Source organism: Mastigoproctus giganteus, chromosome 6 (assembly GCF_048544385.1).
Source record: "Mastigoproctus giganteus isolate SK-2022 chromosome 6, ASM4854438v1, whole genome shotgun sequence".
Lineage (NCBI taxonomy): Eukaryota > Metazoa > Arthropoda > Arachnida > Uropygi > Thelyphonidae > Mastigoproctus > Mastigoproctus giganteus.
The window spans coordinates 663,667-686,548 of NC_143580.1; the positions used below are offsets into that span (position 1 = coordinate 663,667).

The 22,882-nt window shown below is 42.8% G+C and overlaps 1 protein-coding gene across 1 annotated transcript in view; it reads right to left on the reverse strand.

The window, feature by feature from the left end:
• The window catches only part of LOC150083783 (glucose dehydrogenase [FAD, quinone]-like), a 153,476-nt gene that overhangs the window by 54,158 nt on the left and 76,436 nt on the right, over window positions 1–22,882 (reverse strand). The window contains exons 5-6 of the mRNA XM_090375336.1: window positions 11,292–11,423; window positions 1,318–1,439 (exon numbers count right to left, since the gene is read on the reverse strand). Of these exons, the coding sequence (XP_090231462.1) occupies window positions 1,318–1,439; window positions 11,292–11,423 (254 nt within the window). The remainder of the gene's footprint in view (window positions 1–1,317; window positions 1,440–11,291; window positions 11,424–22,882) is intronic.

Genomic DNA, 22,882 nt, shown 5'->3' on the forward strand with positions numbered 1-22,882 from the left:
TTTTGTCATGATGATATGTCTCCAGGGAGTGGTGCCTAGATTTGCTTGTAGGATAGATCTGGAGATAGTTAGGGGGTGGCCTACCACCCTGTTCATCCATCTAAGCAACCAGTACTCTAAACTGAGATACTTCTGAAGGTATGAGGCAGGGGCAGATGACCAAATTTCTGATGCATAGAGAGGGATCAGAGTAATACACCTCAGGATGTGCCGAACAAGCAGTGCTGGCTGATGCACACCTACGAGCTCTTGACGCACTGCCCAAAGAGCAGCGTACGTCTTCTGCCACATCCTGGCAAAGTGAGCCCAAACGTCCCAGGTGAGGCCAAGATCAATATGAGAGGTCACCTTTTGTTCTGAAATGAAATGAAATGGTTCCCCAATAACAATGATTTGGATATCATTTTTAACTTTCTTCTTGGTTATCGTCAGTTGTGCTGATTTGGAAGGGCTCAGATGCAGCCCTACTGTGGCAAGATAACTTTCCAAGCTCAATATATCATCTATTGGACAGTTCTGATTCGCTTTGGAGACTGAAGCGAGCGTCTCCTAATTACAATTAAACTACAGCTATGATTTTGCGTAAGTACGTGGCTCTGAGGTTAGGACGACTTGTAAAGAATCCTTCAGTTTCGGGAGAAGAATTCCCCCCTCAATATTCTGTACGTTGCTATTTTCTGTTTTCAATTCGATATATGAATTCCGAGATATTAAATTTTTGTTTAGAGTTTAAAAGACACCAGGTGAGCAAAAGCGTCTACTTTTCTTCTACTCCATTCCCATTTCCCAGTGGCGTCCGTGAAACTCCAGCAACGGCGTGAAATCGTGCCGTAATGCTGTGATTTCGACGGAATAGATCCGGTGACAAAAACACAGGCGTTAACTTCGTGCTTGACAGACGCCACACAAGCGTTTGAGTTTAAACCTGCGGCGAAAATGACCTTGAAATTTTAAAAATGAGATAAAAACTTTCTTAATTATTATCATTTTCTCTGGTTTAGTTTCATTCGATATTTTTAAACTCGTTTAAAAAAACATAATTAATCGATAACTGTTGCCAATTCGGGGAAAATTTTTATTTTTTTGATAATTACAAATAAGAAGATCACACGGGCCCCACCCTACGCGAGTGTTCTCCTCTCATTAAAACTGAGGGCGCGAGTGACGGAAGGTTGTTAACCAAATCGGAAAAACAAACGCCAGTGTGTAACGCTAATAATGTCGCAATCTTTTAACTGAGCCGGGCAGCAATACGTGTGACACGTGCGCAGCAGCTTGGAAATCAGAGAGAGCTGAAATGAAATGCATCGTGCTTACCTTGGTGACGAAGGCGCGGGTGATGACTCGAAGATTCTCTCGACCTTTGATCGGGTTCAGAAACGCTTTAGCACTGCTGCACCGAGCTCCGTTCCGGATCGTCCCCTGCGGCTTTGCGAACCCTGGATTGGAAAGAGAGTCGTGATTAAAAAAGCTACTCCCAGGTGGCGCTGCAGCTGGTGACTGCGCGCGTTCATTCCTACTGCAATCGCTGTGGTTGCCCACTGTGCACTGCGCAATTGCACGTGTTTTCTTTACCCTCATTTTATTAAACCCCACTGAGCGAAAATTTTATTTTATTTTATTATATATTTTATTATTATTTATTTATTTATTTATTATTATTTTTTTTTTTAGGTCCTAGCCACTGAAATCTCAGGAAATAAGGTGGCAGGACCTGCCAGAGTAAAAATTTCAAACTACTGTGTCTGCCTCCACGAGGCATAGTGTGGACAACGTTGGGCCCCAGCAGGGGTCTAGCGGCTAAATGGCCAGAAGAACAACGATACACTCATACAAAATCCATACACTTTTAAATCTCTGGCCTTTACAGTGAACTGTTACACCCACAATGAAAGCAACGCAGAGATGGGGGAAACCCCTGGTGCCGTTAGAGACGAACACACTATACACTCATTTTACGCTCGATTTTTGTTCATTTTTATTCTCTGAATTTTCTTCCTAAATTTCATTGTGATTAAAGAACGAATCGGGTTATCTCATTTGCGATTGCTGTCGAGGGGTTTTCCCTGTTTGGCCGCGAACAAAGCATAAAAAGTAATCAATATTGTATTTCATCTATCTGCAATTAAAGATTCGTTCTCTCTCTCTCTCTCTCTCTCTCTCTCTCTCTCTCTCATTCACAGTGTTCTTCTCGTTGCCGTGTACTTCTTTTGACTCATCTTCCAGGCATCGGTGGTGAAATGGATTAGCAAATACGTTGTCCCTGAATGAAAATCCTGCTTAATTGAACCCAATTAAGCAGGATGGGGAGGGGCAGATGACTCGGGATCAGGCTGTAGAATAAATTCTCCCCTCTGAAGAAAAACTGTAATTTTAATTTCAATGTAAATGTATCGCATCGGTGGTGTTTTCATATAACGTTTGCAATGCCTGTAAACGTTTGATTCTAATCAGATTTTGATAATTTTAATGTGTGATTTTGATATCATTAAAATGGGGTTGATGTGCATTTTGTAAACTGAATGTTTGCTATTACTCTTTAAATGTTAACTAATAAACATTTCCTTTTTATCCTATCTTCTTTTCTTCATTGTAATTTTCATAAATATTAAATAATAATAAAAAATATACTACATACAAACCCGAAGTTTGCATTCTCGTTCCCCACCTCCCGATGTAAATACTCTGGATTCAACAGTGGTTCTGCCGCTCGAGATCAAAATCTCGACAGTTCCACAGACTCCAGGAATGAAAGTGAAAACCTCCTATCGCGAGATTCTACCACGCATACGGATTGCAGGGGCGACTCAACTTCGTTCTGTCATGGAACCAAAAGGCTTCTGAAGCTATTAGTTTAGATGAAGATCAAACGAATGTTGCATCGGAATGCACGCCCGAATAAGCATCGTAGGACGTCTTCGGGCATAATAAATGACCAAAGACAGTACGATCAATGAGGATCGACTCTAATAATTCAACTCACTTACTTTAACAATACCATGCTTGTTCCCCTTATAAAATTGGTTAATGAAGTCGGTTGACGAAGAGATCCCTGTCTGATAGACGCAACATTTACCGAAGCAGTTTCGAAACTGAAGGTCTAACGGGCGGTGGTTCTTTTCCAGGAAATTCTCCATTACGATATTCAACTTCTTCAACTTGCCTACATCACGCCATGACGAAGCCTGGAAAGAACTTGATGCCATATTTGCTTCCGTAGGCCTCGCGCAAATTATTACTGTCCCAACCAGAGGTAAGAGCACACTCGATCTGCTATCCACTAACCTTGACCTCTCTGATCGCCTTTTCTTTTAAATTCTACTCTGACCACTATACAATCACATGTGAAACCGCCTTACATGATAATCACATTCATCTGCCCAAAAAAGAAAACCGACCTGAGAGCGAACTGATCTTTTCCACAAAATCCTTGAAACCAAGAATCATCCTCAGATGACCAAGATAATTCAAGTGGACACACCTTTGAACTATCCCTGACATTGTCCTAAGCTATCTAGACGAAGAGTTTTATGGAATAGCCAAAGAGGAGACTGCAAAAGAAATATGTATGGCCTCTGCATGGTTTAATCGAATAATCAAACAAATGTTTCTCTAAAAGTTGAAGACCTACCAGCGATGGAGAAAATCTGCTGAAGCAGAAGACTTCAGCGCCTACAAAAACGCAAGTGCTCTCTTCTTAACACAAAAAAGACTTGTCTGCAACCAACTTGCCTTGGATAAGCTGAAAATATCTAAAAGACTCCAAAAACAGAGCCACAACCAAATCACTATGAAGGAAGAAATATTTAAAGAATAGACTCAGCTCACCTGTCAACAGACTGACTAATCACATTCACAACTTCTAGTTACCCTTTTTGGTCCTCCTTGCAAGCCTCCAATAACACTCCTAACTATAACCTAAAGCCATCTGATCGAGATGGTCAAAAAAAAAAAACTACCACTGAAAGCTGTAGTGGACCTCCACCAGTTTCCTCTGTTTCTAATAAAAATATGTAGTACATATATTATAGAACCCCTGGTCCATATTAGCATTAGCATTAGCATTAGTAGAGGCATTTGATGCAAGAAAGCAAGCTTATGCAGCATCAGCCAAAAAAAAAAAAAAAAAAAAAAAAAAGTAACATAAATAAATAAAAATAACCACTTCCACTTCACCCCTCTGTTCGTTCGAAATACCTGTCCAGCTGAGCCTTAAACTTATTTAGGCTATCAACTTCCACGACAAGGGATGGAAGTCTGTTCCACCCACCAACCACCCGCTGGCTAAAGGCAAATTTCCGCACATCTATCCTACATCTGTCTTTCCTCAATTTGAATTTATGCCCTCTCAGGTGATTTTTCTGAGCTAGAGGAAGAATCCCATCAGCATTGAGCATGCTCAAACCATTCAAGGCTTTGTACACCTCTATCAGATCACCCCGCTGGTGCCTAGTTTCCAGACACTGTAATTTGCAAAACTTAAGCCTTTCTTCGTAAGAGAACCCCTTTGTCCCATTCACCAATCTAGTTGCCCTTCTCTGTACTCGTTCCAGCAGCTCTACATCCTTCCTGAAATGAGGCCTCCAGGCCTGTATACAGTACTCTAGGTGTGGCCGGACCATTGCCTTATACAAGGGAATAATCACCTCCTTATCCCTGCTAGAAAAATTCCTATATATCATTGACAATACACCATGAGCTACTCTTGCAGCTCGTCTGCACTGCTCAGAGAACTTCATATCTGCCTGCACCACCACCCCCAGGTCCCTTTCATTCTCTACCACTGTCAGTGTAGTACCACAGAGTTGATACGTTGCTCTGGGGTTGCTGTTTCCCATGTGTAGTACTTTACATTTGTCAATGTTAAACTTCATTTGCCACCTCGAAGCCCATCTGCTCAACCTTTCCAAATCCTGTTGCAGCAGCATAGTGTCAGTAGTGTCCTTGACAACCCTGCCAACCTTCGTATCGTCTGCAAACTTGGACATTAAGCCTGATATACCATCATCAATATCATTTATAAATACAGAAAACAATAAAGGCCCCAATACTGAACCCTGAGGGACTCCACTAATAACATTAGTCCACGATGAGCAGTGTCCATTGATTACCACTCTCTGTCTTCTCCCCCTCAACCACCCCTTTATCCATAGCAGCAATTTGCCTCCAATGCCACACTGCTCCAATTTGTGCAGCAGTCTTCCATGTGCAACAGTATCAAAAGCCTTTCTAAGATCCAAGTATATAATATCAAAGTTATTCCCTGCATCCAGTTCTTTTGTGACTGCATCATAGTATCCAATCAAATTGATCAGGCAAGACTTCCCCTTAACAAAACCATGCTGTGTCCTAGCTATAACTGAAGTCTTGTCTAGATGATCCTGCAGTGCTTCTTTCACCAGTGCCTCCATTAATTTTCTGGGAACAGAAGTTAAACTCACAGGTCTATAATTACTTGTGTCAGCCTTTGATCCCCCTTTGTGAATTGGGGTCACATTTGCACATCTCCAGTCAATGGGTACCTCCCCTGAGTCCAAGGAAGCTCTCATAATTATGGCTAAGGGTTTGCTTACCTCCTTTGCTGCCTCCTTTAATATAACTGGATAGATCCCATCCACCCCAGGTGCCTTTCTTGTGTTTATCTTCAACAATTTCTCCTCCACTTTGCTCTCAGTTATTACAAGATTCTCTAGCTTACTGCTAGAGTTGAATACACCTCTGGCATTCCCCTCGCTGAATAACTCCTCATGTGTGAATGTCGATGCAAAATATTCATTTAGTTTGTTAGCTACCCGAGCAGGGTCATCAACAGTTGACCCATCGATCTGAAGTGGACCAATCTGATTCATCCCCTTCCTTCTAGAGTTTACATAAGTAAAGAACTCTTTGCTGTTTTTCTTCGCATCCCTTGCCAAGGATCTCTCGTAATCTGCCTTCGCCTGCCTAACCTCCTTTGTAACTTGGTTACAGATCAACTTGTATCTATCATAGGCGTCCGTGTCACGTGTTAATTTGTATGTATCCCATGCATTTTTCTTCTCTGCCATATGCCTCATTAGTTCATCTGACAACCATTTAGGCCTAAACCTTGAACAATATTTCTTAGTTGGTATGTAAAGCCTAGTAGCTTCCACGATAAGTTCTTTGAATGCTTCCCATTTTGAATTTGCTGTTGGCAATATCATCAGTTGATCCCACTGTATAGAATTTAAATACTGTCTCAGTCCATTGTAGTCGCCTTTACGAAAGCAATACCCCTTCCCTTTACCCCTAATGGTAGTTACCTCTTTCAGTAACTCCCACTTCAGCACATTGTGATCACTGCCACCAAGTGGTTCATTTATCTGCAGATTCTTAATGCATGAAGAATCACTACTGATAATCAAATCAAGAGTATTCCTCCCTCTAGTTGCCTCCCGAACATGCTGATGTAGAAAACAATCATCCAATAAATCCACAAAAGCCTTGCTACTGTGTGAGTGACCAGCCCCCAAATTCCAGTCAATATCTGGGAAATTAAAATCCCCCATTATAAGACTCTCTGATTTACTGGCCCACTCTATTTCCCTGTACAATATCTTATTATACTCATCATAGTCATTAGGCCTATAGCACACTCCTACTCTCAATTTTGATCTCCCAATGCTTATGTCACACCAAACTGACTCGACACTGCACTGTCCAGCGATGTCGACTGGCTTCACTTCCTTGGATTTTATGTGTTTTTTAACTAATAGCATAACCCCTCCTCCCTTCCTATCCTGTCTATCCTTTCTGTAGACATTGTACTCCCCAAATTCCAGTTCTGCATTTCTTATATGTGTGACACCACGTCTCTGAAATCCCCACAATATCTGCCTTTGATGTTTTGAGCAATACCTCAAATTCATCAAATTTATTTACTAAACTCCTAGCATTGGTGTACACACAAGTATACATGCACCTGTTCTTTTTCTTAGCTACCCTAACACAACCCATGTGTTTACTTGTACCCCAATGATTCCCAGCAGTCTCTGAAATATCCTGCATCTTATTTTCCAGGCTGCGGCTCATTCCAATAGAAGCAGTGCAAGAATCACTTTCACCTCTGCCAGTGGCTACTGTTAATCTATTAGTCCTTGTATCCCCCCAATCTAGCAGTTTTCCGACCCACCTAACATTGCCTCGATAGCATCAGCAAACATTCTTGCACCCTTTCTATTTAAGTGTATCCCATCCCTGTAGAAGCAGTCTCTCCTGTTAACAAGTACAGACCAGGCTGAAAAAAATTCTACCCCTTGAGCCCTGCACAATCTTTCCAGGGCCGCATTGATTGACAGGGCTCTCATCATATACTCCCTCCTATCGTGTATGCTCCCTCCTACCGTGTATGCATCATATACTCCCTCCTATATGTTCAATAAAATCGTAGAAAGTGGAAAGACCCCATAGATCTGGAACACGTGCTTTGTCCGTCCAATCTCTAAATGCAGACACCCCAGGCGACCGCAGGATTTTAGTCCTATTGCCATCAGCTCTGAGTTCTTTAAAATATTTTAAAAAGCATTTCAGCCCTCTATTGCAGACCACTGGTTCAATCATAGGCCCCCCGTGCCTCCATACCGTGATTAATGGGAGATTTACTAATAGCAATCTCATGGACACCGTTATCAAAATCCAGAAAGCCCTCAACGACAGGACTCAGTTTGATGTAATTTTCTCTGATATTAAAGCGGCCTATGACAAAATAGACATAACAGCTCTAATAACCATTCTTCAGCATTACTTCAACATTACAGGAAATAATCTCAGTATAATTAAATCAATCCTGGAGCCTAGACATGTCATCGTCAGCTCACATCACAGCTTTCGGACCACATGCATTACTAATAGGGGTGTCCCAAAGGGAGAGTACCGTCATCAACCTTATTTGCCGCGGTGCTAGAACCCTTCCTGGCATCACAAACTGGCTTCAAGTCGTACGCTGATGACCTGAAACTCTCCATCACATCTTCTGACCCAAAGCAGGCTTTTAGCACTACTCTGCAGGCAAATAAAAGGATCCACCAACTTGAACAATTTCTGACTTAAATCGGTTTACAGATTAACCGAGCTCAAATGTCTTTCACCTGGAAGAAGTCACTCAATGACATGAATGTTACCATCAATGGATCATCCATTCAAAAGGATAAAATGTACAAGGATCTGGGGTTAGTATGGAATGTGGGTATCATCTTCCAGACTCACCTCCTGAACACGAAAATAAAAATGTGTTCTGATATGTGGTCGATCAGCCAGGAACTAACTGGGATACACAATTCTGAATTGGTAAAGGTACACCTTCCCATGTCTCTATCCCATTCCTCTTTATGCAGCAACTATTTGGTCCTCTACCCCTACAACACACAGTCAACAAGTTCCTCAGCCTGGAATACTGGCCCTGAAATGACTCAACTGGCACACTGTCAACCAATACATTATTTCTAGGGCCGAACTGTACATCAACCTCGAAGACCCCATGGAAACAACAGATTGTGGCATTCCATTTTTTTCCATTTATTTGTACGCACAATTATTTACAAATTATATTCAAAACTTACAAAGAAGATATATATACAGTTTTATATACATTTGCATTCTCATTATACATATATAAAATACTATATTATATATGAACACGTGTGTGTGTGTGTGTGTGTGTGTGTGTGTGTGTGTGTGTGTGTGTGTGTGTGTGTGTGTGTGTGTGTGTGTGTGTGTGTGTGTGTTTACCTGTATCAAGAGTGGCTCCTAGGATTAAGCCCATCTCCACCTTGTACGTCTGTGTTGGTGCAGAAACTCTGCAAAGCTTTTTATCGCTTGTGTACATCCACCTTGCCACCAGGGAGCAGCTAACACCTAGGCAGCCGGTGCCCACCCCCAGGCACAAGCAGCCAAGCCTGGGTCTACTATCACCTTTAGTGCCTTGTGCACAAATCCCGCACCCACCGGAGATAGTGCAATACCGGTGGGTGCCAGCAATCCCGTCTCCAGGTTGCCCAAACCTGGAAACCAGAAAAAAAAAAAAATAAATAAATAAATACTAGTAAAAAAGATATCCAAGTCTCAGCAGAATCAAGCCAATTTGGAAAACTCCAATAAACTTAGCGAAGTAAATATTTACATTTGTACAAGATAATAGAATTTTAACTCTAAATTCTAGCAATACAATTAAATTTGCATATCTTACAACGAGTAATTCTATTTATATTTAATGGGATACAAACATATACTGTATTAACTTCTCAGCTGTCAGATTTATATTCGATTTTGGATTTGAGTTCTTAGTTCAAGTCTTTTCTTAAAGACCGATTCTGCAAAGGTGTGGAAAGTCTCAAAGTTTGTTTTGTTCTCAACTAGTATTTTCACGTTGTCCTCAGCTAGACCTGGAACCTGATTAAGTAGCAATACTCGATGGTCTGTATATTGCGGACAAAACAGTAAGACATGGATCCAGTCTTCCATTTGACCACAGGTGCAAAAAGGATCCGGCTCCAAACCTCCGTCGAAAAGTTTGGCCTTCAAAGATCCATGGCCTGTTAATAAGTACGTGGAAAACATGCTTGGTGCAGACCATAAAACAGAAGGTTGAGTAGAAGCAAACTCAACATTTCCAATATACTTCTTTGTGACTTCACCATGCCCAGACTCATTCCATCTACTTTGCCAAATACTAACCACTTCACTCCATAATCTTTTCCGTTCTGTCTTCAAGTTACTAACTGGGTTGGTTGTAATTCCCATAATAGATACCTGCAGTCCTCTCTTATGTTTATAAATCATGCCACGGTATAAGATAAATAAATCTAAAGGCAGTTCTCCTCCAAGGATTTGGAGGGCATTGTTTGGAACTGTATGAGGGCATTGTTTAGTGCCAGAAGCACTGTTCTTTGAATTGATAGTAGCTTACTTTTAATTTTCTCACCTTAACGATGTTCTGGTGCCAAATACGTGCTCCGTACGAAACTATAGGCAGAAATATTGCTTTATAATATAGTTTCATGGTCTTTTTATTCAAACCCCAGTCTCCAAAAGAGACTGGGGTTTGAATAAAATTCTTATGACCATGAAACTATATTATAAAGCAGTAATTTTACTGCTTCGGTCATAAATTCTTATGACCGAAGCAGTAAAATTTCTAATTTTTTCCTACAGTTTTGTGACATGAGGGAGAAAGGTTAATTTATCATCCAGGATTATGCCAAGATATTTGTTTTGAGGAACATAAGATATCTGTGAACCATTCAGTTGAATTCTTGGTGGTCTTCCATAATTAAAGTGGTTTTTAAATGTCATGAAATTTGTTTTACTCGGAGATATCTTGAGCTTGTTGATTTCAGCCCTTGCCACCAAATCGTCTAAGATGGGTTGAATTTAACAGATTTAACAGATTGTGGCAGTGAAATTTTTTGCACGGTTTTCAGACTAATCATAGAACGACTCGTTGTACGTGACATCAGTGATATGATGAAAACTATCCGACTCGCTGGAATAAATCCACTGAATCCAAGGCCCTCACTTAGAATCAGTTTGAACAACCAACCTCAAGACCACACACGCATGTTTCCTGTAAACATAAACATGCGGTAGATCTGGTTAACAATCTATCTACAAGTCGACTTTGATAAATTCTGCGAGCACCACCATACAATACAGACGCCAGAAGCTAATGGACACGTACACGAATCTACTGTTATGACCCACAGGGACACCACCACGACGATAATATGGTCTGCCCGAAACAAAGAAATGCTTTCTATTTTTGTACACATTTTTCGTGTTTTTGCTCAGCACTTTTAGATAAAATAAGGCGTGTCTTAATTTGGGACACTTCGGTATTGCGCAACTTTCAAGTATGTAAAATAATAATCGCCGTAGGCTCTGTACCTCTCGGGTTAAGCGTACACCATGTAGCCCCCCTGGACAAATGTCCCTGCATTAACCTTTTAATTAAATATCACTCCCCCCCAATAGCTTACTGCTGTCCAGGGGGTGGCTCTTGAGCAGAGCAATAAATAGTTAATACCACGTTACATTTGCAATTTTGAAAAGGAGTTCAGGCCTTCTTTTGTCTACGTCCGAAATCGGTTTCGCGTTATATTTAGGTGGATGGGGCAGCGGGGCCCTCCGCTACAGTAACAAACTAACCAAATAAAACGGCGCGCATTTAGCTTTTCTCGCTGTTTGGTACGAGGGAGGATGGCGAAATGATGGGGAGTGCAAATGGGTGTTTGAATTGCGCTCGAGCGTCTACGGGAAGAAGGAGAGAAACTCACCCGCTTGCTTGGGTCCGTTCAGGTCGTTGTTGTTGTAGCCGAGCAGCTTTCCGGCCTCGACGAAGGCGGCAGCCAGAGGAGATGCAAAGGGCGCGTGCGACACTGTTAGCTCGCCTCCCCTGCCGTGGTAACCTGCAAAGAGAAACAGAATTTAAGTCGATTTGCACGCACGCACGCAGTGACAAAAGTAACCTATCGCCAGATCCGATACTGCGCGGGAGGGGGAGGGCAATAAGTCAGTGGCCCGATGTGTACGCTGTACGCCACCCCCCTTCGTTAGGTTGCCCAAATTAATTTTTCCACAGAAAGAAAGAGGATGGCGTGCAGTCGATGTGAGTGGCACTCCTCGAAACAAGGGAAGGGAATCGTGATTTAGGAGTCACAGACACATACCGAAAATTCAAAGGTAAAGGGGCTGTGAAGCGCAAATCAACTCGCAGGTGTCCTCCTTCACCCGGCTCTCTCTCTCTCTCTCTCTCTCTCTCTCTCTCTCTCTCTCTCTCTCTGTGTATGCCTCCGTGATGGGGTCAAAAGCAGTGGCCACAGGTGGTGGACTCATTGACATGATAGGGCAACCTCCGGTGCAGCGTACACAATAAATATTTGAACTTTGTTCGCACCGGAAGTGAGATTCATGAACTTCGTTTCCGCTGAATTCGGGCAGCAACCCGAATTCAACCTGTCCGCCAAATTCAACCCGGATTTGGCGGACGCTGCACAGTCACCTTGTATTTGGTCTCCCGTTTATTTCTGAACTACCCGCGAAATAGTTTTTACACCCTGCCCGAAGCTGGAACGCTGTAATTGATGTCGATGCTCCTTCTCCCCGCTTTTTCTGTTTCTCCGATCATTTCGGGGCGCAGCCGCCAGTGTGAACGCTGCTCCCTGCCGAGTTCTGTCTCCAAACTGCTCGCCACGGTGACCCGCTTTGTTCTTGGTTGGCGAAACTGTGACAACGCTGCTCGAAGAATACTGTGGGGTGGGGGAGTGTCGAGGGACAGTTTTGTTTGATTTAGTGAAGGACAAATATTTTGGCAGTCGGACATCTTAATGTGTAACACGCTTTAGAAGGCCCCGCTTGAGGTGTCGCGGGTATGGCGTTTGGGGATTGCGGTTTCAAAGGTGTCTGCGGGGGGAGGGGGGAGCCTCGATTAAACAGGTGACGAATTTCCCTGACAACGGAACAGGCAGATTAAATTGAAAATGCGGTCGAATGAGAAGTGCTGTTTCGAGATTGAGATAAATTGTAATTCGGGGCAGATGAGAAATTCCGAAGGGAAGAAATGTAAGGGGTTTTCTCTCGGGATTCGAAGAAATAAAAGGAGAGAGCGAAGACGGTGGTGTGAGGAGGGTGCGAAATAGAAGACTGATGCGAGGTGTTGTTAGCTGGTGATGAAGCGCATTGAATTGTAAGAAAATAAAAGTGTGGGATTTGTTCGGGAAGAGAACAGAAACGATTGGCCGAGTCCCAGGAAAGGCCCCGGAGGACATAACTGGACGCCCTCACATCAGGACTTTCCGGAAATTTGTTAAATTTAAGAACAGAACTGACCAAACTCGTGTGAGGCGTTAAAAACACGGGAGAGCGAGAGTATTTCACCATCTCGAGATCAATCGTGTATGCTAACCTTGGTTGCACTTCTTGGAATCAGTTGCTCATTGCAGGAAATCTGCGTAATCTCTGTTAACTCCTCACCGATCGCCTTGACTCCCCAAATGTCCATAATCTTGTTGGCTTTCCCGCGTCCTTTGCAATACTGCATGGATTCCCTTAAGAAGAAGAAGCTTATTAGAGAATTCAACTATGCTCAGAAGATGTTTTCCGTCTAACATCCTCCAAACGTACAACACCCTGGAGATTGTAGCAGTTGTATGTGCATATATTAGGACGCGTATGTGTTTATACCTTTTGCTGTGTCGCTGTATATATTTTTGTATGTGCTTTATTTGCTCGCATTACACGTTATTTGTTGTATTATTTTGTAGAAACTAATATTTATTTATGTATGCGAAATTTATGTTCTGTCTACGTCATAATGTAGAAATGTATGGAGGACCCCTCCCCCCAGCTGAAGGCTGTTCAGGGGTAAGGCGTATATGCCACGAATTGAATAATAATAATAACCATAATATTTCTGTGTATTTTGTGTATTCTGTCAAGGACTTCGTACGCAAATGTGTGTAATTATTTGAACGAGTGTCCACATCTCGCGTGGGTTGTTTCAGTAGACGTTTTTGGGCCAAACTGTTTCCCGCAACTGAGGGGACTCGACACAGAAATGCAGCGATCGCACTTTTCTTCCTCTATTTCAGCGGTTCTTTTTTATTTCATTTTATGTCGGGGGAAGGCACAGCTGCACGAGGTTGAAAAGATTTCGGAGACTTCGGAAGGCTTTAGAGAGGAAGTTGATGGGAATTGGTGTCTTTGTAACAGCGAAAATACTTGGAGGGAAAGTAAAAAGATAAACGAGAGAGAGAAAATAAAACGAAATTGAATTAAGAAGCTCTGGAAATAGAAGGTAAAGGATTTCAAGAGTTGGCTGTGGTCCAATTAACTGAAGAAAAGGGAGGGTGAGCTGCTTTTGTGATCACGAGCGCAATCAGTTAGCTTGCTGGCCTGAGGGGCAACTGCTCCCTTAACCCGCAGGCAACTATTGACACTGCCCCCGCAGTACGCGGGTTACACGGGCACACAAAACCAGCTGAAACTGCACTCTCGCAATAGTGATTTTGTTGAATTTCGTTAACAAAAATGTGTTGTAATACGCCACGACCTTTCGAGAATTCGTCGAGCACTGCACGTGTCCGTTCACTTCCGCCGAGATTATATTTAATTAAGATAACCGCGTGTTCGGTTCCCCCGCTGTAGGCCACGACGGGCATCCCGTGCTTCCCTTCGGTGCGTAATAAAGATCCTTCCTTATTCATTTCCTCGCTAATTGGTAGTTGGTTCAATAACCCCTCGTGAACGTGTTTTGCGTCGTGTAACACTTGCGAGTGTTTCTTTTTCTGAATAAATCTGACTCCATTACGCTTTACTTTCAGCTGTTGTCCCTCCCGGGCTCCAAAAACCCTCAACAGTTCCCCCCAAAATTCTACTCGTGACTTCGACTAATATATTTTACCGACTTCTGTGAACAGTGTCTACCAGTACCAACGAAACTGTTGGAAACCCCCTCCAACAGATGACCAACTACGTCTTCCTTTCGCTTCTGGCCTGATTGCAATGTTCTTTCTTCCGACCACACTCTTTTGCTTCTCTCAACGCATTCTGCAGATGCTGACAGCTTCAGAACTGGAGTTAACCTCTCAGTGTGTGACATCGGATGATATATCCGCACACCCGAGATGTGTGCCTCTGTTACACAGCCTCGACTTCACGGTGCCAAAAAGGGCCGATTCCAATGCGACAGTCCACAGCATCTTCGTGGGGTGTTCATTATTCTGAAAGTAAAGTACCCAAAAAGGTCCCGCCTGTACCCTTTGTGGATTTTTCCAGTAAGGAGGCCGCAGATCTGCTACTTAGGGACCTCGAGGAATATTTCTTACAGAATCTAACGAGGTGGCTAAACAAATGGTCAAAAAAATTCTTCGGTTCTAGTCTGGCCTTGAACGTGCGCGCCTTAAATAAAAACAGTTTAAAGAGTGTCAAGCTCCAGACTGAACTGGACGAAAACGAAAAAAGCGTTTCTCTTCCTGTTCTTCTCGATCGTACCACCTTCACCTGTGCTCAAATACTAAATGACTCTCCCGATACACCATCATTGTAACCCCAATACCAAAGATTAAACACCCAAAATTGGCTAAGGATTACAGACCAATTTCTGTTAGTTGCACCCTACAGAAGGTATTCGAAAAAGCGCTTCTTCCCACCATCAATCAACACTGCTTCAGCCATAGACCACCACATTTGCACTCAGTTATTTCGGGTAGATCAACAATAACAAACTTACTGGAAACCCTTTTTCGCGTGCAGAAAGCACTAAATGAGAAAAAGCAAATTGATATTATTTTTTTGGATATCTCCGCAGCCTACGACAACGTCTCAATTCCAGCGCTCATTGCGATTTTAAAGAATTATTTTAATGTAAGAGGAAATCTGTTAACTATAATAAGCAGCCTGCTAGAACATAGGAAACTTATTGTTAAGCACCAAAAGCTACAATCTTGCTTTACCATCTCGCAAGGAGTGCCTCAAGGGGGAGTTCTTTCGGCTACTCTCTTCGCGGCCGTCCTGGAGCCGTTTCTTGCACGGTACTACAATTTTATAACGTATGCTGACGATGTAAAATTCTTCATCACTTCCAAAGACCATGAATCAGCAGAAAGTATTTGCCAGATGGCAAATAGCACAATCCGAGAATTTGAGAGCTACCCGGATTGCATCGGGCTCCGTATTAATGCACAGAAGTCTGCCCAAATGACCATAAGTTACAAGCAGAATAAAAATGACATCTCAATCTCTGTGAACGGGTCTAGTGTGGAAAAAGTGCACTCTCACCTGGACCTGGGTCTTAAGTGGGATGACAGACTCACCTTTGCTCAACACTTCGCCCATATGAAGACAAAAATATTCGCCGCTTTATGGGCTACTAGGCAGGAACTGGTAGGAATTAGGGATCCTCAGCTAGCGACCAAGTACATTTTAATGTGTGTCCTGCCAATTGCAATGTATGCCTCGCAAATCTGGTCTTCAGCTCCAGATTCACATTATAAGTCCGTCCTTGGGATCGAGTACTGGTTCTTGCGATGGCTTAACAGAGTTGCTGGCCACCCTTTTACTATCTCAAGGGCCATTCTCTACTCAAACCTTAACATCACACCCTGGATGCAGAGGACAATTAACAGGAACATACACACTCTCGCACAAATGCTCACAGGCAGAGTGGATGCTCCAGTCCTGGATAATATTCTAGTCAAACCGCGTGCCACTGCTAGACGTTGCGGAGAAGTAAATAATCCACTGCGTTCAGTCCTGAACAATGTTAGTAGCCTGCAAAGATTCTTCCCATCAAATGCAGCAAAAATATTTAATTCTCTGCATATAGATGCCAAAAAACTGTGTAAGGATGCAACATACCGGAAAGAGATCTTCCAGGATTCGTACAGACTTACCGAAATATGAATCGGCCGCAAAGTACTAAAGAATTGTGAATAAAAGTGAAGCTTTCTGCTTTAAGAACAATAATAATCTGTTGACTGTAAAAATATACCTTCTGTAACAGTTATGTAAATATGTAAGTTATAGATGGAATTATTAGTGAATTGTAAATATATCAGTTGTATAATGTATGTACAGAATCATTAATGTGTAAATACTGTATGTATTAAACATAAAATGTGTATAAAATGTATTTCGGGACGAGACTACGTGTTCAGTATATGTAACCCACTGCACGTAGTATCTCGTACCCTGATATGTACTTAGCACCCTCCTGGCACTTTGCCGTCCCGGGGTGGTTTCCTTATGGAAATAAACAGATAATAATAATAATAACATCAGCTGAATCTCTCCTTTTCCATCCATGACTGCACTCTACTTCGGTTCCTTCTACTCAACAGAGTGCCATTATTTTAAAAGGCAGTGAAAACCGTAATCCGGCTACCAACCAAAGAGTTAAATCGCAAGCAACCGAAGCTACCGGAGAATAGTGTGCAGGATTAATAGTGTGACAATTAAAGTTATCAGGGCTTACTCGTAATAACTCGTAATTACTCGGATGTGGAGATCTTCTCGTCGCTCCGTAAAATATGTAACCAGCCCTACTTATTTAGAAGAACTCTTTATTGCATACAAAAGGCACACGCCGTCCACAACCACAGTGTTATTGTTCAATGATACCCAGATTCAAGTCTGTGTAATATATTTCCCCCCAGATCATACTGAAGATTCAAGAGTGAAGCTGCACAACTGGATAGCTACAAACTTAGAAACAAACCTCAAAACCCTAGTGACCGGTGACTTCAACATACCTACACCACGCCATGAAGAAGCCAGGAAAGAACTGGGCGCCATATTTGTTGCCCTGGGCCTCGTACAAAGTATTACCAGCCCAACCAGAGGTAAAAGCACACTCGAACACCTATTCAATAATCTTGACAGCATATCTATGATCACTTCTTCTTTTAAATTCTAGTCTGACCACAATCTTATCACATGTGAAATCGCCTTACAAAAAAATCACATTCATCACTTGCCCAGAAAAGAAAACCAACCTGAGAAAGAACTAGCCTTTTCTACAAAATTCCTGAAACCAGAAATCATCCTCAGACGTCTCAGAGAATTCAACTGGACACACCTATTCACTGTCCCTCCTGATGTAGCTCTAAGCCACCTAGCCGAAGAACTTTATGGAATAGCCAAAGAAGGAGCTGCAAAAGAAATACGCATCACCTCCAGAACCTCTGTATGGTTTAACCAAACAATCAAGCAAACTTTCCTCCAGAAACAGAAGGCTTACAGACGTTGGAGAAAATCAGCTGACGCCGAAAACTTCAGCGCCTATAAAAAGGCAAGGGCTCTCTTCTTAAGACAAAAACGACTACAACCAATTTTCCCTGGATAAGCTGAAAAGATCTAAAAGACTCCAGAAACAGAGCCATAAGCAAATCAATATGAAGGAAGAAATATTTAAAGAATGGACTGAGCTTACTTTTCAACAGACCGATCAGTCACATGCTCCACCCCCTGTTACACTTTTTGGCCCTCCCTTCAAACCTCCAATACCACTCATAACCATAACCCGAAACCATCTGATGGAGATCATCAAAAAACTTCCACTGAAATCTGTTGTGGGTCCCGACCGGTTTCCTCTGTTTCTAATCAAAATTTGCAGTACATATATTATAGACCCCCCTAGTCCATATTTTTAATAAAATCTTAGAAAGTGGAGAGATTCCAAATATCTGGAACACATACTTTGTTCGGCCAGTCCCTAAATGCAGGGACCCCAAGCGGCCTCAAGATTTCAGGCCTATTGCCATCGGCTGTGGGTTCCTAAAGATATTTGAAAAAGCAATCCAGCCCACCATTGCAGACCACTGTTTCAATCACAGGCCTCCGTACCTCCACACTGTGATTAAGGGGAGATCTACTAACAGCAACCTCCTAGACACCCTTCCCAGAATCCAGAAAGCCCTCAACAACAGGACACAGCTCGATGTTATTTTCTTTGACATAAAAGCGGCCTATGACAAAATAGATATAACAGCTCTAATCACCATTCTCCAGCAGTACTTTAACATCACTAGAAGGACTCTCAGTATCATTAAATCAATCCTGGAGCACAGACATCTCATCATATCACATCGCAGATTTCAGACAACTTGCATTACTAATAGGGGTGTCCCAGAAGGGGGAGTCCTATCACCAACCCTATTTGCCGCAGCGCTGGATTCCTTCCTGGCATGCATCCCAAACTGACTTCCAATCATACGCTGATGACCTGAAATTTTATATCAAAGCTTCTGACCAAACTCAGGTTCTTAGCACTACCTTGCAGGCAAGTAACACCATACATAACCTCCAACAATATTTGGCTTCCATCGGACTACAGATTAATCAAACAAAGACAGCTCAAATGTCCTTCACCTGGAAGAAGTCACGCAATGACATTAATCTTACCATCAACGGATCACCCATTCAGAAAGTTAAAACACACAAGGATCTTGGATTAGTGTGGGATGAGCGGCTGACATTCCAGGCTCACCTCCTGAACACAAAAACCAAAATGTACTCCGCTATGTGGGCGATCCGCCAGGAACTAACGGGAATTCATGACGCCGACCTGGTAAAGAAATATGTTGTCCGATGTGTCTATCCCATTCCTCTCTATGTCGCAACCATTTGATCCTCTGCTCCCACAACACACTTCAAAAAGTTCCTCAGCCTGGAATACTGGTTCCTGAAATGGCTCAACTGGCGGACTGGCAACCAATACACCATTTCTAGGGCTCAGTTCTACATAAATCTGGAAGTCACCCCATGGAGACACGGTAGATTTGATGAACAATCTAGCCATCGACCTGGATAGATTCTGCGAGCACCATTCATACAGACGTCAAAAGCTAAAGGACACATTTGCAAACGTACACTTATGAGACCCCACCAGAAGGAAAATGCCACCACAATGCATCCCGTTAAAGATAAGTGAAAAGGAAAATAAAGTGAAGCCATCACTGGTCCCCTCTCTCTCTCTTAGAATCTACTACTCCAAAGACACATGGCTGCACTATTACGTTCAAGATTGAAGAACTGAAGAGATACCACGTGCAACAACCGGTGAAGGACTGCCTCATTTCTCTATATTTTCTACATTTCTCTCATGCTTTTGTAATTTATAGCAATTTTGAGAAAATAATATCCTTTAATTCTTTTAATTATGTAAAATAATAAACACTAAGTTCTGTACCTTTCGGGTTAAGCATACATGGGCCTCATGTAACCGCCAGGCACACGTCCCTTTCTTAACCTTTGTATGTAAATATCATCCCCCTAGCTTTCTGCTGTCCAGGGGGTGGCTCTTCGGTAGAGCAATAAACAGATTTGATAAATAAATAAATAAAAATACCCTTTACGGCTACCAGCCAGGGGTTCACTTCGGCTCGTTCTACTCAAGTCTGTACGAATTCTGGAAGATCTCTTTCCGATATGCTGCATCCTCACACAGTTTTTCGGCATTTTTCCGAAACATTTTTCCTGCCTTATGTAGAGAAGGACTTGACAATGAACGACTTTTTGGAGTTCATTACTTATTATTATTATTATTATTATTATCATTACGAATTCTCTTCATAAATAAAATTGTATTGTATAGTATTGTATTAATAATAATAGTAATGACGTTGTAATGTTTGCTGTTACTGTCGGTCGAGGAAATCTCTGACTGTCCTACAGGTGTTCAGGATTGCGACTTTCTGGAGTTCCTTGCAGGTGTTCGCTGGGAGACCTATTGCTGCTAGGCTGCTATGTAGAGTCTGTGATAGCATACTGGTTGTTGCCACGATGATTGGGATCGTTGATACTTCTTGCATACGCCACATCTGGTGGACTGCTGACCTCAACAACAGCTTCAAAATGAAACAAGTCCTACATAAGAAATGGAAACTTACGAATGGCAGTCAAGACAGAATTGCCTTTTTCCGCGCCAGGGCCCATTTTAATCGAAATAAAGCTGCTGCAATTCAAGTAAATCTAAATCGCACTCTGAGGAAAGGAACGCCATTCTATGCTGCCCCACATGGTGGATTCAGTCATATGCTTGAAACTGAAGAATGGCTCAAATACATCGCCAGGTTTTCAAATACAACAACAGTCCCATCTACAGTTGCCAAGCCTGACTATGAAAACCCTTCAGATGTCCTAGGGAGTATCCAGATTACGAAACAGGAGCTCATACGTGCCATCAATTCCCTTCCCACAACAGCCACTGTTGAATAGGATGGAATTCCGCAATTTATGATCAAATGCTTGAGCGCATTCATGATAGACCCTCTTCTCTCAATCTACAACAGATGCCTCGCTGAGCATTATTTCCCACCGCAGTGGAATAAGTACAGAGTGTACCCCATCCCTAAAAACCAATTTGCCACAAACGTCAGCCAGTTCAGACCCATATCAGTTGCCTCTTGTCTGTTAAAAACGATTGAAAAGGCTTTGCTACCCACAATCACTCAACAAATCCTCCAGACGAAACCACCTGAAATTCACTATGCCATCGCAGGAAAATCATCAATCACTAACTTGGCAGCCACCACAGAACGAATTCTCTCAGCATTCGAACAAAGAGCTGAGCTAGCAACCACTTATCTCGACAAAAGCGCAGCCTTTGATGCCGTGTCGATCCCGGACTTGCTCCTCCTACTTAAGGAGAAATTTCACATTCGAGGTGATATGCTGTGCTTTTTGGAATCTCTTCTCTGTCACAGGTTACTTATTCTCCATCGGCAACAACACACCCTATCCTGCGACATTACTGCTGGAGTACCGCAGGGGGGTGTCCTATCCGGTGTCCTGTTCACAGATATCATCGTGCCCATTATTGCCTCAACGAATGGTCTCCTATGCTATGCCGATGACCTCAAACTGCTGACTCAAATTAACCCTAGCGACAATCCCGTTCAGCTCAGCAACAGGATCAATTCCCAACTTAAGGATCTAGAATTGTACCTGGCAAGCTTCAATCTAAAAATCAACCCAGTGAAGTCTGCTCAGGTGATATTCTCCCTTAAATCCATGCCGACAGTACTCAACGTTTCACTCGCAGGGGTACGAATACCAAACGTACCCTCGCACACAGACCTTGGCGTTCTGTTTGACCAAAAAGATGTCCTTTGTCAACCAGATTGACAAAATCAGTACCAGATTTTCTCGTCTACGGTGGATCTCAAAGCAGCAGCTGCTACATGTCCGACATCCTGTCACTGTCAAAAGAGAGAGAGAGAGAGAGAGATAATCTTTATTACCCTTCACGGCCATAAAGCCAGGGGCTTACAGTTTCCCAAACTTGGGAAAATTGAACAATTATTTACAAAAAGGTAATTTTACAAAGAAAACATATTATAATACAAAGGAGAGAACTCCTTACGAGAGTTAAATCTGCTTGAGCTGGCTTAACATCGAGATAAGAGCACCAGCTCAATCAGACAGGAACAGGTGCAAGGTATACATCAGTCATTGCTGATTAGTCCTACTCGTCATAATTTTTTTCCGGTAAGTCCGGTCAGCAGCGAATTTGTTTAAGGTCGGCGTCCAGTGCCTGGGTTTGCTTGAGCATCTGCTGAGGAAGGAACCTGTCCGAGAGATGGAGTCGTGCTGAATGCGAGTAGAGCTCGGGATTGGCCCTAAGGGCAGCAGGGGGGATCCTCCTGCCACAGGTATCCCAGAATGAAGGTGTTGCCATTATGCCTGTTATCATCTTGACTGTTGCTAGGAGGTGTTGGTCATCGATTAAGGTGGGAAGCCGTGGAATTCCGAGAGAGTTGGCAAGCTGTGTGGTACGAATCAGAGCTGGAAGGGGTCATCACCTCCACCGTCTACCCCGCCATTCTGTATGGTGCAAAAATATGGGCCTCTGCTGCACCTACAAACCTCAAGCGGTTGTACACCGCTGAATACTGGATACTGAAATGGACCAATAACAAGCTTCGGCTACCTCCTGCTACCTCCTCCAACCACCATGATGGCACAAGCACTCGACAACCCGAGGTTGAAGTTCCTAATCGTGGAAAAGAGGCTGTTCTTCACAGCCAAACTCATCTCAGGCCAAATATCATCTCCAAATATTTGGAACGCTTGCTCTTGGAGGATTCCGCAGCCAAGCCTAAGGTCGGTACCAGCACTCGTGGCTCACCCCAACAGGCTTGTACTCACTGAGAGATTTCTTCCCAAGCAGATGTTCCCCGTACTCAACCGTGTGGACGCCGACATGGACAGCATAATAAGTAAGAAGAAGGACAGACACAGCTTTATCAAAGCCCTTGAATCGTGATATTTATTTATTTGTATTTCTTATGTATTTATTTCTGTATTTGTGTCTAGCTCTGTGTTTTATGCTGTATTTGTATTCCTGTTGCATTTGTGATCGGTATTT